This window comes from Oncorhynchus mykiss, chromosome 31 (genome assembly GCF_013265735.2).
Source record: "Oncorhynchus mykiss isolate Arlee chromosome 31, USDA_OmykA_1.1, whole genome shotgun sequence".
Lineage (NCBI taxonomy): Eukaryota > Metazoa > Chordata > Actinopteri > Salmoniformes > Salmonidae > Oncorhynchus > Oncorhynchus mykiss.
In genome coordinates, this window is record NC_050571.1 from 20,992,528 (window position 1) to 21,010,124 (window position 17,597).

Consider the following 17,597-nt stretch of genomic DNA (forward strand, 5'->3'; position numbering starts at 1 on the left):
CGGTTTAGCTCTTATTCCACTAATTAAGAGCCTTTTTTTATTCAGAAGTGTGTTTTCTGTACATTGTATAACATTGCAATGACTACATTTCCATCAAAACAGAAATAACGTCAGATAAGATGCCTACAACATACATTCCATTTTTTTTTGTAAAGACATACAGTTAGAGGCAATTATACCTGTGTTATACAATCACCCCAAAAATACTTAATCCATGGTCACCTCATCTCCATAGAAACAAATGACATGTCCATTTTAATTAGCATGTTCTGTGGTGGAAGAGCTACAGGTCAGTGTGTCAGAGGTAGAAGGCTTCAATCATTAGAGCAAGGTTCAATGTGGAATTCAAAAAGGACAGGAAGATACTACCATTGAATTTCTATTGTTTTGGCATTTTCTGATGTAAATGAGAAGAATACATCTTTGCATAGAATTTGGCTTACATGCAACAGCCATATCAAATGTATAGACATGCAAATGTGTGATGTTGGAGAGGAAACATAATCTACTTGAATTGACATGCCAATCAATTAGCTTTTATCCTGACATTTTTTTAACTCAACCAAGGCTCAATGTTGTTGTTGTATCTGAAAGTCCAGCTGAAAATACTCAAATTGTGTTCTTGCATTGAGATGATTTTCATTTAGTTGGGATAAAATACACAATATAATACCAATATTTGTAACAACAACAATACTCATAATAAACCAGGACTGGAATTGTTTAAATGACTGTTTTTCTCCTCAGTAATAGTTTTAACTTTAAGCCAAGTCTTCCTCGATGGAACGCTACCTTGAACCCTGAATTCTGCTACATAGTTTGAGCTTTATAGTACTGGCATCATGGGGGAAATCCAACTTAAGGCACTAAATGTTGAAAAAGATTAGAAATCAGAGTGTTTGATGCTACCGTTTATGAGGACTTCCAGTGGACAATAACAGGAATGGCAAGATGACAGTTCAAATGTCAGAAATAACTATTCCAACTCCTTCATGAGCTTTTAGAATGGTTAGACTACTGCCTGTTTCATCTGACTGTAATGTGTGTTCAGAAAATCATTTCAGAGTGTTTTGAGCTTAGGTCAGGACAACCTAATGCAAAACGTTTTTCTAAAACCAAACTGAGAATAGTGGAAAGTGGTAATAGTGTCAAGGCTGATAAATCCTGCACGCTCTACAAGTTGATATTTCCCTCGTCTACAGTTATTTGCATGTTCACATTCATTTCGTTGTCTTTTGTATACAAGCTAGGAATCACGCTGCACGAGTGGTAACCATTATTGCAATCACTCTGAGTTTGTTCGTCACGTGCGTCATCTCTAATTTATGACCATATATGTTGCAAATAATAAGAGACAAGGCAGCCCTATATAAATACAATAACTTACACTTGGTACTTGGAATACAAAACATAATTGTTGTTCATTAACACATTTCCACAAGATTTAACAACAACATAACCATCCTGGTTCAACATTGTCTGTATAAAAAGGTGATCATCATAACATAAAAATAACAGTAGAAAACTTTTTTTTTTTTTTTTAAGTGTCAGACAAAGAATCATGTAACGTCCAACAAAACATTAAAAAGGTTTTCCTTTCTTAAAGGCAAATCCCACGACCCATCTTTGCTCACCATGTGAGTATCACTTATGCTGCTGCTGCAAAGTAGGTCATATAAATAACAATACATATTCAACTGGAGGTGTATCACACTCATCTCCACCAGAACAGGGAGGAATCCTATTATCTGAATGATAGAGTTAAAGCAGCAGCGGAACCTGTTCTGTATCGTCATTTTGTTAACTAACTTTCTACATTTTCAGGGGTTTTGGTTTTGATAATATGTCATTTGTGGTGGTTAAGAAACCCTATGGAAATAAAAAAAAAAGTTATTTATGTAATAGTTGAGTTTGTCATCCCTCCCAGGGATGTAAACATGTTACATGCACACGCTGTGTTTATAAAGAAAAACTAAATCAATCATTATTGTCTTCAAAGCACACTGATTAAAAGATTCAGTCCATAAATAGCCTCTTCTAATCCTTGAATGGAAGAAATAATCAGCATCACATTTTGGTTATCTAATCAAAGCCCACTTGCCAATAACCTATTTACGCAGAAGGCTTTCGTTAACATTTGGTCTTTCTGACAAAACAGACATCCACATGGAGGAGATGGATGGTTGTGTGAGGGTTGGAGTCACCGAGAGGAGCGGTTGCGGGTCATGAAGAGGAGTACTCTGCGGATGCCACTGAGTCTGTCCTTCAGGGAGGTCAGGGCAAGGAAGGGCAGCTGGGCTCGACCCTGCAGAGGAAGGACTGCCAGCAGCCACCAGCACCAGGACGGCCCATTGGGGCTGGCCTACAGGGGACAACCAGAAGAATCTATCCATAACCTGTTCAATACACACTGTGTCATATCAAAATAGAGTGAACACAAATACGATCTGTATCCAGGGTTCACATATTTACCTGTGGTTCAGAGTTTTTCTCCGGCATGGGCCCAAAGTGACCCACGATCCTCTCCATCTGTTCTGCTCTGAGGGAGTTGACCCAGATTAAGGCCTGATCGTACACTGCATCATGGAGACTCTGCAGCTCCTTCTCTGTCACACCCTCCACCTATACAGAACAAAAACAGCCTTTATTAGCACAGCGAGATACACTAACACACTTTAAACATGTTCAAACAAGTTCAGAGAACATTCACACAAATGCTTGAGTTTATGTGATTAACAAATGACCTTAATGTCTTCCAGGTATTCAATGTCTGCTGTGTTGTACCCATCTCTCTGGTGGTGCTCAATGACTTTAAACCTTCTTTTCCCGATGGTGTCAACAACGGAGCGGCCATCTGCAAAGAATTCCACGTTTCGGATCTCCAGGAGGCAACCGTAATCTGCAAATCTATGGGGAAGGAAAAAAAGTAGATATGGTAAGCAAATAAGACCAAAAATGTGCTTAAGGCATTCACAGGGGGACCAAACAATAAAATTGGCTATATAAACTATCTGAAGTTGCTTATACAAAATGACACGCAAGACCTGCTCAGTTCTGATAATACCCTAAGGCCCTCAATGGGGATAAACAAGAGAATTAACCCAATGGGGCCAGACAAGAGAGTTGACCCAATGGGGCTTCTGAGTTGTTAACATGAACTGCCAGATTATGCCGATATCGCCTGTCTGACTGAGGAACATGCAACACAATGTCTCTCTGCTTTGTACAGGCTTTTACTCACCCTTTGAGGTTATCATCGAGGCACATTCCAAACTGCTTGGTGCCCATCTCCATACACCTGCGGATCATCAGCCGGTAGCAGGGCTCGAAGACGTGAAGAGGGCATGGAACTGTGGGGAAGGCCATGGTGCAAACAAATATAGGCACGTTCTTGTTTAGACTGCAAAAGAAGAAATCAAAGTAGAGAAAATGATTAGTTTGAGGAAATAATATATCCAAAGTTACAGGTGAAGAAACATAAATGCCATGTTACATGTCTTTGTTACACAGTACTAGATCAATGGGGTAGTGTCTGTATGCTGACGTGATTCTTACTTCGATAAGTCTGCAATCTCCTCCGCGTTGACTTTCTGCCTATCTAGGAGCTCGGATGGCAGTAACGTGCAGATGAGGTTCTCCACCAAGACAGTCTTGTTGTATTTACTTTCTGACAGATACTCTTTCAGATCCATCTTGCAGAGAGGACACTTGGGGTTGTAGTCCAGACATCGCTCGAGGCATTTCAGACAGAAAGTGTGTCCACAAGGAGTGGTGACTGGTTCATAAAATAGCCTAGGATATACCATGGAGAGAAAGGATACTCAGAACGTCTCACACTACTCTAGTGTTGATTACTTTCAGGTTCTTATTTATTGTGCATTGCATTTCAATTAGAATGTTTGATAATGAAATGTAAGCTATAATGGTGAAAATAAGGCTAGATGTTTACCAATTCATCTTTATTGCTTAATACTATCAGAAAGGAAGATTGATATCTTGTGTTCACTTGTAAAATAACTGACTTGTATCAGGCTGAGGAAATAACTTTTAATCCTAGAATATCAGAATCAAAAGCAGAACACTATATTACTATCCTTTTAGCCTTAAGTGGCAAATACTACAATTTAGCTACAAGTATTGTCATGGATGGTAGTACTCACCTCATACACAGAGAACACTCCAGGTCAGTCGGGTCTATGAGGCCAGCAAGCACTGTACTCCAGGAAGTTGCCTGTTCATTCTGGGTCACTTCTGTAAAGGAGAACCATTTGAGTTAGAATGTGAATCTCAACGACTACTTCACTTACAGTAGACATCATGCCAATAAAGCTCCATTGAATTGAAGGGCAGAGACAAGAGGCATTTAAACTTACCATATCTGGAACGCTTGCAGATGTCGCTACTGTCCAATTGGCTGTCCTCGGACGAGCTACGTTTGAGGAAGACGCTCCTGTTGGTGACGCTGGGATGGCAGACATTCACCTGATTTTCTCTTTTCCCTCCGCTGCATGTCTCAAACGAGCCGTCTGTCTTAGATTCACTCATCGTGGGCGACAACGTCAACTTCTCGTCAGAGGCGATGATATTCTTGTATTCCTGTGAGAAAGGGTGATGATAGGACATTTTAGTAAGTTCATGAGCTCAACTCCAGGCACTATATGATAGTACTGTATTATATAGAAAAACTCAGAAGATAGATGACTTCTCTTACCTTGTAAGATGTGGTGATGATGCAGCTTGAGGTGTTCAGGGCGCCACCTTTAAATCTACTTCTGGAAGATAGTAGACTTGTGCAGTCCAGGATTCTTCTGTGTACTTGATCAGTGACAGGGGCCAGGAGATCACTCAGAATATTTTGCGCCTCTGTTTTTGCCAGTTTACTCTCAGGGTCTAATGCAATGACGACCAGGTACTCTCTTAACGCTTCTTCACATTTCCCCAGAGTGACAAGAGCTTGTGCTTTTCTAATATGTCCCTGGAAGAAAAATAATGTTTAGTAATCAGTACAATCCTACAATTTCTTTACATTGTGAAGTTCTGATGATAGATCTAAATTAAACATGGCAAAACATCCAACCCTCACCATGGACCAAAGAGGCATGAGCTTGCATGCCATCTCTGCATCATGGAGGGCATCCTGGTAATTCTTCAGACTGGAATTGATCTGTGATCGGTTGCTGTACAGAACATGGTCCCTTGGAGCTGGAAAATAAATACAACATACTGAAAATGATAATCTATCTATCATTGAATGTCACACAAGACCAGTGTTCTTTAGATCACAGTGAAAATGTGGGGATTTTTGATTGTTGTTCAACATTTGAAGAAGTATATGTTTAATCAATAATGACAGTGGAACCAATACTCCTGTGTCTACTGTTGAACTTTAATTACCCTTGACCCACATTTATTTTGCCGTTTGTTACACGATCACAACAAAATGCCATGGCTCACATGTCACTCAATGTTTGGTCGCCAAGCCCAGTGTTTCCCAAACAACCCTGGCCTAGCCTACATAACATTTTATTTAACCTTCACACGCCCATGTCTGACAAAAGTACGACTCTTTCCTAATTAAGGGGTTATAGCCTAGTAAAACAGGATACATTGTTATAATAATTTCCCCATCGAAATCTTACAATGTAGCGCAGTTTACACCACACGCTGCTGATTCAGCTGTCAATTAAACCAGCCCACGGGCACTGAAAACAGTACCCTACATACTGTTGCAACGTTGCATAGGATTTAATTGAATTTAATTCCATTTAGAACATTGATTGAAATGAAAAGGTAAAATACCATACCTATTTGTATTGCTTTGTTGTATTTTTCCAAAGCAGAATCCATTTTCTCTGAATATAGTCCATTCCCCTCACGTCTCAGATGAACAGCAAGTAATTGAACTGGAAACCACTTTGATAACAAGCTACTAAGAACAACATTTACTCTATAATTGTCCACATCATTGAATTTGGTCATGTCATTGCACTCTTTGCAGCAGACAGGCGTTTTTTCTCTGTCCAGGCACTTTTTGCAAAAGCAGTGTCCACAAGGCAAGGTAACTGGCTCGTATAGAAATCTATAACATATTCTGCAGGTAAATGCATCATATCCAACGCAATAAGAGTTCGTCTCCTGCCTGTTGCTTTGACTGTGTGTCCCATCATTTCTTTTAATACTGTTAGAGAGATATTTAATAAGATTCTCCAGATGGACTGGTCGGAGTCTCTCGATTTCAGCCGCTTTTCGGTAGATTTCGAAAGCTTCGTTCAATTTGCCAGCAAATGCCAGGGCATCGGCTCGTTTCACCAACAAATCTTGCTGCTTACCAGGTTCACGGAGGAGCAGCATTTGACATTCGTATATGTCTGCTGCGAGCCCGAAGTTTTTAGATTTAAACGCTTCTACCGCAAGAAGCAGCATACAATCTGTACTATCCGTTCCCATGATGACTGCTGTTGTGTAGTATTCTCGCGAAATTAATATTTCCTTTTTGGAAGTAACAGGTCGTTCTCTATTTATCTCATTTTCTGAGGTCTTCGCCCCTGTTCAGCTCACTACTCATACGATATGATAGCACACCATACATAATATTCTCACTATTTTTTTTATTTAAATAAATAAATAAATAAAAGTTACATAAACTGTCATGTGACCACAGCCAGCTGTTTGTATTGGACAGGTTTCTAACGCGGTTGCCTAATAACAATTCAGTTGTAACAGAGCGTCTGGACTGAGGATAGAAGTCGGTCAATGTGCTGAAATGGGTCTAATGCGTAATACTTGTATAGACGTACGTAGGCTGATGGCATTCCATCACTGGTCTCTTGGACAGTAGAGCATATGGCGCGGCAGGCTGCCTAGTGGTTAGAGCGTTGGACCAGTAACCGAAAGGAGCAGACATGGTAAAAATCTGTCGTTCTGCCCCATAACAAGGCAGTTAACCCACTAAAACCCTCTAAAATAGGATTCTGAGAACCCTTTTTGGTTCCACATAGAACCACCTCAAGGGTGATATTTGGAAGCAGATGTTCTACCAAATAAGGTTTTATGTGAACTGAACCTCATTTTCAGAGGGTTCTCCTACAGGGACAAAAAGTTCTACATAGCACTCTGAGAGAGTATGTTGCAGTAGGCTATAAATTGATATAATAGATAGTCTATTATAATTACAAATTCTTAAGCTTGTTTTACTAATGTTTTTATTTTATTTGTGATTTTACCAGGTTGACTGAGAACACGTTCTCATTTACAGCAACGACCTGGGAAATAGTTAGAGGGGAGAGGAGGGGGATGAATGAGCCAATTGTAAACTGGGGATTATTAGATGACCGTGATGGTTTGAGGGCCAGATTGGGAATTTAGCCAGGACACCGCCCCCACTCTTACGATAAGTGCCATGGGATCTTTAATGACCTCAGAGAGTCAGGACACCCGTTTAACGTCCCATCCAAAAGACGGCACCCTACACAGGGTAGTGTCCCCAATCACTGCCCTGGGGCATTTGGATATTTTTTAGACCAGAGGAAAGAGTGCCTCCTACTGGCCCTCCAACACCACTTCCAGCAGTATCTGGTCTCCCATCCAGGGACTGACCCTGCTTAGCTTCAGAAGCAAGCCAGCAGTGGCATGCCGGGTGGTATGCTGCCGGCATTAATGGGCACTGTGCTAGAGGCAGTATTACATGGAAAATGTGTTTTTATTCATTCAAGGACTAAAGACTGTTAGTGGGTTACATTGTTACCCAAATTCCTCCACACAGGTAGGTCGTCTGAGCTTGCAAATGAACTCAATCCCATTTTCAGACAGCCAGGGACAGGTCAACCTTCTTTTACAGTGACTCTGAAAGTGGGCCATCGGTGTCACCCAGTCAGTCTAGACCTATATGAGGTTTAGCCTTCATCCTGTGGCTGACCCATAACTTTCCCCCATGTCACCTTAGCAATTCTAGGTCAACTTTACTTTGAACTGTAATTTAAATAAACACATGTTATAAACACAAACAATACATTTACTGTTAACACCATTATTAAGTCAAGTGCTAATAAAAATATCTGATATTTAAAATACAACACCCATTTTAGTACAATTGATAATATTTAATATCTACAGTATGACATGTCAAAATTATATAAATCCTTTATGGCAAAAACCTTGCCTGATGAAATCATCTTCTAATAACCTTACTGACATGCACGGTTAATCTTGAATGTTCAAAACGCTTCTCTTCTCCAGATCGTTCATCTCTTTAAGAATAAGCGCAACGTTGTATCGGAGTTCTTGGAACTTGGAAACAGGCACCTAGGGAGAAAAAACCCAGACATATTTTTAAAAAAAAGGTAGACTGGTAGAATGACGTTGCCATGAGCAGCATGCCGTGTTCTCTTCACTCATTTACAACGTGGTAGCCACGGAACCAAAACAGCGGAGAAGTTGAGCCTCGTGCTTCAACGTCAACGTCCTTAGTTGTTGCGGAAATTGACCCACTATGCTGTTTTCTTTCTGCATATAGGTCATATTGCTGAGTCTACCTTTAAAATGACCCAATTGTATTGAAGGAAATAACACTATTAACACTATGAATGCTGATATCAAGCTCTGTAATACAAATGTCTGATTACTTGTTTGAACACAGTACAATATTTATGTTTGAGGGAAGTGTTGGACATGCCAGACAGTTCCCATAATCCTTCACCATAAGATGTTGATAGTCTAAAACAGATGTAGCCCATATTCTAGTCTAAACCATGTTGTACACAGTTGTATAAAGCAGGGACACACTGTTACATAGTAACCTACTTGCAAATGTGATAGGCCAACATATTTACAGGCTGAGTAATTACACACATCTTTACATGCATTAGACAAACTTAAATCAACCCTCACCCTAGTAAGCCAGTGAGGAGACGTGCATATGAAAGCCATACCCAGCAAGTTGTTTGTGTTTTTACCTCAAAGCGATGGGCCTTTCCATCTGAGAGCTTCATCTGCATTAAAATGGAGGGCTGCAAGGCACGAGCTAGGGAGCTTCCAAGAAAATAACAGACAATGTGATGCATGTATTATTAAATCAGAGCCTTCTAAGCAATACCGTTTGCTTTTTAAATTCTCACTACACAATGAAATGTGTTAACTATTTATCAAACCATTTATTGTACTACTATAACACTGCATGCATTTCATGCACATTTTCAGTTCTCACAATATTTTCTCAGTTTAATTCTCTGTTCAATTTCTCCATCAAAAAGTTGACCCTCCTATGTGATAGTGAACAAAGTATAGTGTACCTTGTTGATATGGCCACATCCACTCTCCATCTAAAATCCTTCAGGGAGGGTAATCGAGGCCCCTGCTGTGTAGCCACTGCCTCCAGTGCTGTTCGTCTGAAAACCCCCCAGAGAAAGCAAGGGACAGTGAGCTGATCCACAATCACAGAGTGAGCACCACAGGGGTCTCTGTGCACAATAAACCCACCACTGAAGTGCTGGAAACCTGGATTTTAGTTTAAGACAAACCTTTTTGTTAAGTTTGTCATTTTGTGCATTCGGAAAGTAAACAGACCCCTTGATTTTTTCCAAACTGTTACATTACAGCCTTATTAAATGTTTTATTTGAATGTCCCCCCCAGCAATCTATACCCAGTGGTGGAAAAAGTACCCAATAGTAGTCATACTTGAGTAAAAGTAAAGTTCCCTCTAAAGGATCTGCCCCCCCCCCCCCCCCCTTTTTTTTTTTTTTTAATTCTCCAAAAATGACATACCCAAATCTAACTGCCTGTAGCTCAGGAACTGAAGCAAGGATATGCATATTCTTGATACCATTTGAAAAGAAACACTTTGAAGTTAGTGGAAATGTTAAATTAAAATGTAGGAGAACACCACATTAGATCTGGTGAAAGATAAAAGAAAAGAAAAAAACGCATCTTTTGTTGTTATACCATCATCTTTGAAATGCAAGAGAAATGCCATAATGTATTACGCCAGCCCAAGTGCAGCCCGAGCGAATTTAGATTTTGGCCACTAGATGGCAGCAGTGCATGTGCAATGTTTTAGATCGATCCAATGAACCATTGCATTTCTGTTTAAAATTTTGTATCAAGACTGCCCAAATGTGCCTAATTGGTTTATTAATACATTTCCAAGTTCACAACTGTGCGCTCTCCTCGAACAATCAAGCAATTTTTTTTAAATTTAAAATCCATATATTATAGAGTTTACAAATTAAGCATGTGTTTAGTGAGACCACCAGACCAGAGGCAGTAGGGATGACCAGGGATGTTCTCTTAATAAGTGCGAGAATTTGACCATTTTCCTGTCTTGCTAAGCATAAAAAAATGTAAGTACTTTTGGGTCTTAGGGAGAATGTAAGGAGTAAAAATTACATTGTTTTCTTTAGGAATTTAGTGAAGACAAAAGTAGTCAAAAATATAAATAGTAAAGTAAAAGTACCTATACCCCTTAAAAACAATTTAAGTAGTACTTTCAAGTATTTTTTACCTAAGTACTTTAAACCACTGACAATACCACATAGTGACAAAGCAAAAACAGGTTTTTAGGCATTTTTACAATTTTTTTTTTTTTTTTTAAAACACCAAACTTAAATATTACATTTATATAAGTCTTAAAGACCCTTTACTCAGTATTTTGTTAAAGCATCTTAGGTAGCTATAACAGTAGAGTCTTCTTGGGTATGAAAACAAGATTGTATTTGGGGAGTTTCTCCCATTCTTCTCTGCAGATCCTTTCAAGCTCTGTCTGGTTGATGGGGAGGGTCGCTGCACAGCTATTTTCAGGTCTCTCCAGAGATGTTAGATTGGGTTCAAGTCCCAGCTCTGACTGGACCACTGCACTTTACTCCGTTTATCTTCCCACGATCCTGACTGGTCTCCCAGTCCTTGCCGCTGAGAAACAGCATGATGCTGCCACCACAGTACTTCACTGTGGAGATGGTGCCTGCTTTCTTCCAGATGTGACACTTGGCCTTCAGGACAAAGAGTTCAATCTTGGTTTCATCAGACCAGAGAATATTGTTTCTCATGATCGGAGTCTTTAGGTGCCTTTTGGAAAACTCCAAGCGGGCTGTCATGTGACTTTTACTGAGGAGTAGCTTCCGCCTGGCCACTCTACCATAAAAGGCCTGATTTGTGGAGTGCTGCAGAGATTTTATTTTATTTATTTTACCTTTATTTAACCAGGCAAGTCAGTTAAGAACAAATTCTTATTTTCAATGACGGCCTGGGAACAGTGGGTTAACTGCCTGTTCAGGGGCAGAACGACAGATTTGTACCTTGTCAGCTCGGGGGTTTGAACTCGCAACCTTCCGGTTACTAGTCCAACGCTCTAACCACTAGGCTACGCTGCCACTAGGCTACGCTGGTTGACCTTCTGGAAGTTTCTCCCATCTCCACAGAGGAACTCTGGAGCTCTGTCAGAGGGACCATCGGGTTCTTGGTCACCTCCCTGAACAAGGCCCTTCTCCCACAATTGCTCAGTTTGGCCGGGTGGCCAGCTCTAGGAAGTGTCATGGCGGTTCCAAACTTCTTCCATTTAAGAATGATGGAGGCCACTGTGTTCTTCAGAACTGCCAATGCTGCAGAAATGTTTTGGTACCCTTCCCCAGATCTCTCCCTCGACACGGTCCTGTCTTGGACCGCTACGGACAATTCCTTCGACCTCGGGGCTTGGTTTTTGCTCTGACATGCGCTGTCAACTGAGGGACCTTATATAGACAGGTGTGTGCCTTTCCAAATCATGTCCAATCAATTAAATGTAAATAAAAGGTGGACTCCACATGATGCACCTGAGCTTAACTTCAAGTCTCATAGCAAAGGGTCTGAAAATGTACAGTACCAGTCAAAAGTTGACACACCTACTCATTCAAGGGTTTTTCTTTATTTTACTATTTTCTACATTGTAAAATAGTGAAGACATCAAAACTATGAAATATAAATAATATCATGTAGTAACCAAAAAAAAAGTTATTCAAAGTATCGTCGCCTTTGCCTTGATTACAGCTTTGCACACTCTTGGCATTCTCTCAAACAGCTTCATGAGGAATAATTTACCAAAAGTCTTGAAGGAGTTCCCACAAATGCTGATCACTTGTTGGCTGCTTTTCCTTCACTCTGCAGTCTAACTCATCCCAAACCATCTCAATTGGGTTGAGGTTGGGTGACTGTGGAGGCCAGGTCATCTGAGGCAGCACTCCATCACTCTCCTTCTTGGTAAAATAGCCCTTACAGAGTCTGGAGGTGTGTTTTGGGTCATTGTCCTGTTCAAAAACAAAATGATAGTCCCACTAAGCGCAAACCAGATGGGATGGCATTTCGCTGCTGAATGCGGTGGTAGCCATGCTGGTTAACTGTGCCTTGAATTCAAAATAAATCACAAACAGTGTCACCAGCAAAGCAGCCCCACACCTCCTCCATGTCCATTGCTTGTGCTTCTTGGCCCAAGCAAGTATCTTCTTATTATTATTATTGTCCTTTCGTAGTGGTTTCTTTGCAGCAATTCGACCATGAAGGCCTGATTCACAGTCTCCTCTGAACAGTTGATGTTGAGATGTCTGTTACTTGAACTCTGTGAAGCATTTATTTGGGCTGAATGAATTTATTCTCTGCAGCAGAGGTAACTCTGGGTCTTCCTTTCCTGTGGCAGTCCTCATGAGAGCCAGTTTCATCATAGTGCTTTATGGTTTTTGAAACTGCACTTGACGAAACTTTCAAAGTTCTTGAAATTTTCCAGATTGACTGACCTTCACGTCTTAAAGTAATGGACTGTCGTATCTTTTTGGTTATTTGAGCTGTTCTTGCCATATAGGGCTATCTTCTGTATATCACCCCTACCTTGTCACAACACAACTGAATTGACTCAAACACATTAAGGAAAGAAATTCCACAAATTAACTTAAGGCACACCTGTTAATTGAAATGCATTCCAGGTGACTACCTCATGAAGCTGGTTAACAGAATGCCAAGAGTGTGCAAAGGCGTCAAGGCAAAGCGTGGCTACTTTGAAGAATCTCAAATATAAAATATATTTTGATTTGTTTAACACTTTCTTGGTTACTACATGATTCCATATGTTATTTAATAGTTTTGATGTCTTTACAATGTAGAAAATAGTACAAATGAAGAAACCCTGGAATGAGTAGGTGTCCAAACTTTTGACTGGTACTGTATAAGCAAAAATGTCCATAAACCTGTTTTCACATTGTCATTATGGGGTATTGTGTTTAGATTGATGTGCAAAATGTTTACTTGATACATTTTAGAATAAGGCTGTAACGTAACTAAATGTCGAAAAAGGGAAGGGGTCTGAATACTTACCGAATGCATTGTATAACAACAAAATGAATTGTGGGAATATAGGCTAATGTTAATCCATAACAGTCAACATACCGATTGCCAAACACCACACTTGCAAAGTCTGTGATGAATTCCTCAGGTATCCTACAATGAAAGAAAGGAATGTCAGCTGAAAACAATTCAAAACATGTCCAGATAATATTTTGACGGCACAGTATGAATCATTGCTTTGAATAATGTAGACTGCCAAGTGTAGAGTCAGTGTTACATATTACGATAAATGCAACAACAAAAAAACAAACCTTTGGGGTTCATTTACACAATATTTTGTAATAATGTGTGTATTCTCATATACCGCCAGCTCCTTCTGTGATAAACAAATTATGGGGATCTTGGATTGCCTATTGCAGGGTTCCCCAACTGGCGGCCTGTGGGACAAATTTGGCCCGCATGTGGTTTTATTTGGCCCCCTAAGTTATCTGAGCAAATAATGGACTGTAAAAACACCAGGGAATCAGCTTCAAGTGATTTTAATTTAGGAAATCTGTTTCCAAGTACTCCCACACATAATAGTGACAGAATTGATCATATACAAATACAAGCAGGGTTTGAAATTATTATGTTTTGGTCAAATCTATTTGGGCTTCACGTGGACAATTTGCAGTCTACAAATTATTTTTTAATTAGGCCCCCGACCATCCTTGGCTGAATCTAGTTGATGATCTCTGGCCTATTGTAAGCAGTTGTTCAATTCCTTGATACAGGCAAGATAAACTGATGCTTCACAGCTTTGAGATGTGATGAGGTGATGAAGGTGACACATGGAAGAAGCTACCTTAGTTCCCTTAGATCTTCTTTGAAGACCTAGAAGACGTAAAAAAAATATTTTATTGTAGATGTTATGTAGGAGTCATGAAATCAGACGTCATCTAGAAATCCAATCTGACCATGGTCTATGAGAGTATGGTTTCAATACAACATAAACAATAACCAGTTCTTTACCTCTTGTTTTAAAGATGATGTGGGGATACGTAATGCCTCTTTTAGGAGTCTGTACATTCCAGCCACAACATAACTCAACCGTTCTTCAGGGACGGCAGCATTTTCCGCGATAGCCTTCATTGCTTCTCTGCAGTCCTTGCCCTCAATAGCACTCACCACCGCTGGGAATAGACACAAGAAAAGTGATGTCAAAATGGTTTGTGTGTGTGTGTGTGTGGACAAACGGAAGAGAAATTAAAACAAATTAATTTAACAATATACCAAAGTTAATGGCATGCACAATTTAACAAACCTTTCAGTATTTTTCTAAACATTTCTTGGTCTAAATCCTTCAGCTGTTTAGCCATGATTTCGATTTCTGATGGTATCCTTCCTCCCAAAAAACTTGAGTCCTTGGATGCACCAACCGCGACTTTGGCATGGTTTGACGACATTATACTTCATATATAGCTATAACTTATTGAACAAACCTAAATGAGCGTAACCTCTTTTCAAATTATGATGTTTTAGTTGACTAGCTTGTCAGTTTATTTATTCCAGAAGATTTCTGTAATGGTAGATCACATGACATGCCTTCTTCTAATGGCGGTCTGCAAACAACCGTGCCTCTGCCGCCACCTACTGTAGTGGAGGGTGTGGCCAAGCATAATTTACAGACTAGAATAAAATAAAACAAACAAACATACAAATAAAAATTAAACCCTCCTACCTAATCATGTACTACTAAGTAAATAAAAAAAGTAAACAAAAAACAAACCCTCCTGTATCTCCAGAATCCCTTCCAACCTCCCCAAACGAGATGCATCCATCTGCAGACTTGCAGCATAGCCTCTGACTAATATTAGCCTGTCACTAAACCCAATACCATTTATCGCCATCTACTGGTTGTGATTAATCCCTTACACAAACTGTACATGTGAACTCCTCCTTTTCTTTCCTAGATTACTTTCCTTCTTTCCTCTCTCCCTTTCCTTTTCTCCTTTCCTAATTTCCTTTCCTCCTTTCTTAGCTTCCCTTGGCAGCAGGTAACCTAGTATTACAGCATTGGGCCAGCTGGTTCGAATACCCAAAGTGAGCAAGGCATTTAACCCAAATTTGCTACTATGGCTGACACTGTAAAAAAAAAAAAAAAAAAAAATCCCTGCACATATCTGGTGTATGTGACAATAAAACATCTTTATAAAAAAAATCCTTCCTGACTTCCTTTCCTAGCTTCCTTTCCTTTCCCCCGTTTTATTACCTAGATACCTGCACTCCTTTCCTAGCTCCCTTTATTTTCCTCCTGTCTAGCTTCCTTTCCTCTTCCCCTAACTCGCTTGATTGTCCTCCTTTCCTAGTTAGGAAAAAAGTGAAAGAAATTGAGATAGAGAAGGAGGAGAGGAAAGGGTGGTAGGGAAAGAAAGGAAGCTTGGCAAGGATGAAAGGAAGCTAGGAAAATATGAATAGAAAGGAAGCTAGGAAAGGAGGAAAGGAAAGTTCACGTGTATGTGGAAGGGGTTAAACATGGTCAGTAGATGGCGATAGTAATAAAAAAAAAAGAATACAAAATAATACAAATATTGGTCACGTTCACATATTTAAATCGGACCAAATCAAATTGTATTTGTCACATACACTTGTTAATTAGCAGATGTTATTGCGGGTGAAGCGAAATGCTTATTGGTTTTAGTGACAGGCGGATTTTAGTAACAGGCTAGGCTGATTTAGTTTTTATTTTATTTTGTAGTTTGTTCCGTTTTTTGGGAATCATGTTTCCATCCTGCACAGTGGGTGTCGGGATGCACATTAAATTCTGCGATCGCCAATATACTGCTGCTGCTGCGGGGCTGCAGCTGGATACTGTTGAGTACCACAGAATCATAATACCAATTAAAACCAGTAAATGGTTCCAATTGTTTTTCGACCATTCATTTTTCTATAGGGGATTTTAGAACTACTTCATATAAGGTCATGTAGGCTTACCCTGGTGTGACGTTTTGATAACTACCCAAATCTCTCTCAGACAATGTCAATTTGATCAATATATTCACCTGTAATCACCCCTCCTCCTCAAATTAAATGCTAATTAGCAGCTAATGTGGCTATCATACAGAACTACACATCCTTTCACTAGCTTTGAAGTAATCACTCAATGTGCAGTGTGGGAAAAACCTCCACATTTCTCCATGCAAACTCTTATTGACAAGTAACAAGTAACCTAGCAAGTAGAAATTATAGCCTTTTTAGTTTCTCGTGTAAATAATTGATATTGTGTTTTTCTTGTGTGTATTCTTGTTTAGCATTTAGAAAATTACTTAGCTAGCTACTTTATTTTTTTAATTATCATTATTTAAATTATTGTATTTCACCTTTATTTAACCAGGTAGGCTAGTTGAGAACAAGTTCTCATTTACAATTGCGACCTGGCCAAGATAAAGCAAAGCAGTTCGACACAAACAACAACACAGAGTTACACATGGAGTAAAACAAACATACAGTCAATAATACAGTAGAAAAATAAGTATATACAATGTGAGCAAATGAGGTGAGATAAGGGAGGTAAAGGCAAAAAAGGCCATGGTGGCGAAGTAAATACAACATAGCAAGTTAAAAAAAATGTGTATGAACTACGTGGAATATTTGTGGACCATTGGCTTCCCTGAAAACAGGTACTGACAGGAGGCGTAACGAGAATGCTGATTGGAATAAAACCTCAAGGTAAGAACTGATTTGTGTGAAACTATTTACAAGATATGCAGTGCCAACTCTAGGAGAATGTGGTCCTTAAAAACTCCTCTAGTCCAGCAATATGAGTCTGCCAGAGGTCATCACTTTGGATGGGAATGGTGATGGAGGTTTTGGTGGCCCACACAACGAAGAAGCAAGTGTCCCTTCCAGTAATGTGGAGCTGCCCATGGACCTGGTGCCAGTAAGGATGGTCTTCAGAGACTGTAAGACCCTCCCTCCTGGATATAGAAATCCTTCGACTTCACTGCCTTTAGCAATTGAAAAATATTTTTCCAACCTTTATTTAACTAGGCAAGTCAGTTAAGAACAAATTCTTATTTTCAATGACGGTCTAGGAACAGTGGGTTAACTGCCTTGTATTTGTATTAGTCAAAGGGGTCCAACTCAGTCTCTCATTAAGTATGGATCAGGGGCCTGAACAAACTAGGAGGTGGGCAGAGCCAAGCACGAGCTAGCGAGAGCCTATTGGCGCGTTCTAGCATTCAATTGCATATTTCCGTTAGGACACGCCTACTCTGAAGTGCGCAATAACGCAATTAGCCTTTGCACTCCTAAACAACGT

At 39.8% G+C, this 17,597-nt stretch overlaps 2 protein-coding genes across 2 annotated transcripts; both read right to left on the bottom strand.

Moving 5' to 3' along the window:
* On the bottom strand, nt 1–7,283 carry LOC110504764 (LON peptidase N-terminal domain and RING finger protein 3). The gene is made up of 10 exons (XM_021583577.2): nt 5,805–7,283; nt 5,084–5,202; nt 4,712–4,975; nt 4,374–4,596; nt 4,161–4,251; nt 3,556–3,792; nt 3,242–3,400; nt 2,745–2,907; nt 2,473–2,622; nt 1–2,362 (listed from the first exon to the last, which is right to left on the bottom strand). The coding sequence occupies exons 1-10, from the start codon at nt 6,445–6,447 to the stop codon at nt 2,201–2,203; spliced, it is 2,211 nt and encodes a 736-aa protein (XP_021439252.2). The 5' UTR covers nt 6,448–7,283; the 3' UTR covers nt 1–2,200.
* A 399-nt stretch (nt 7,284–7,682) lies between these two features.
* On the bottom strand, nt 7,683–14,892 carry commd5 (COMM domain containing 5). The gene is given in 7 exon segments (NM_001165201.2): nt 7,683–8,301; nt 8,952–9,027; nt 9,288–9,383; nt 13,400–13,450; nt 14,142–14,170; nt 14,309–14,469; nt 14,601–14,892. Coding segments are annotated over 7 exon segments (657 nt in total). The 5' UTR covers nt 14,743–14,892; the 3' UTR covers nt 7,683–8,199.
* Between the last annotated feature and the right edge of the window lie 2,705 nt (nt 14,893–17,597).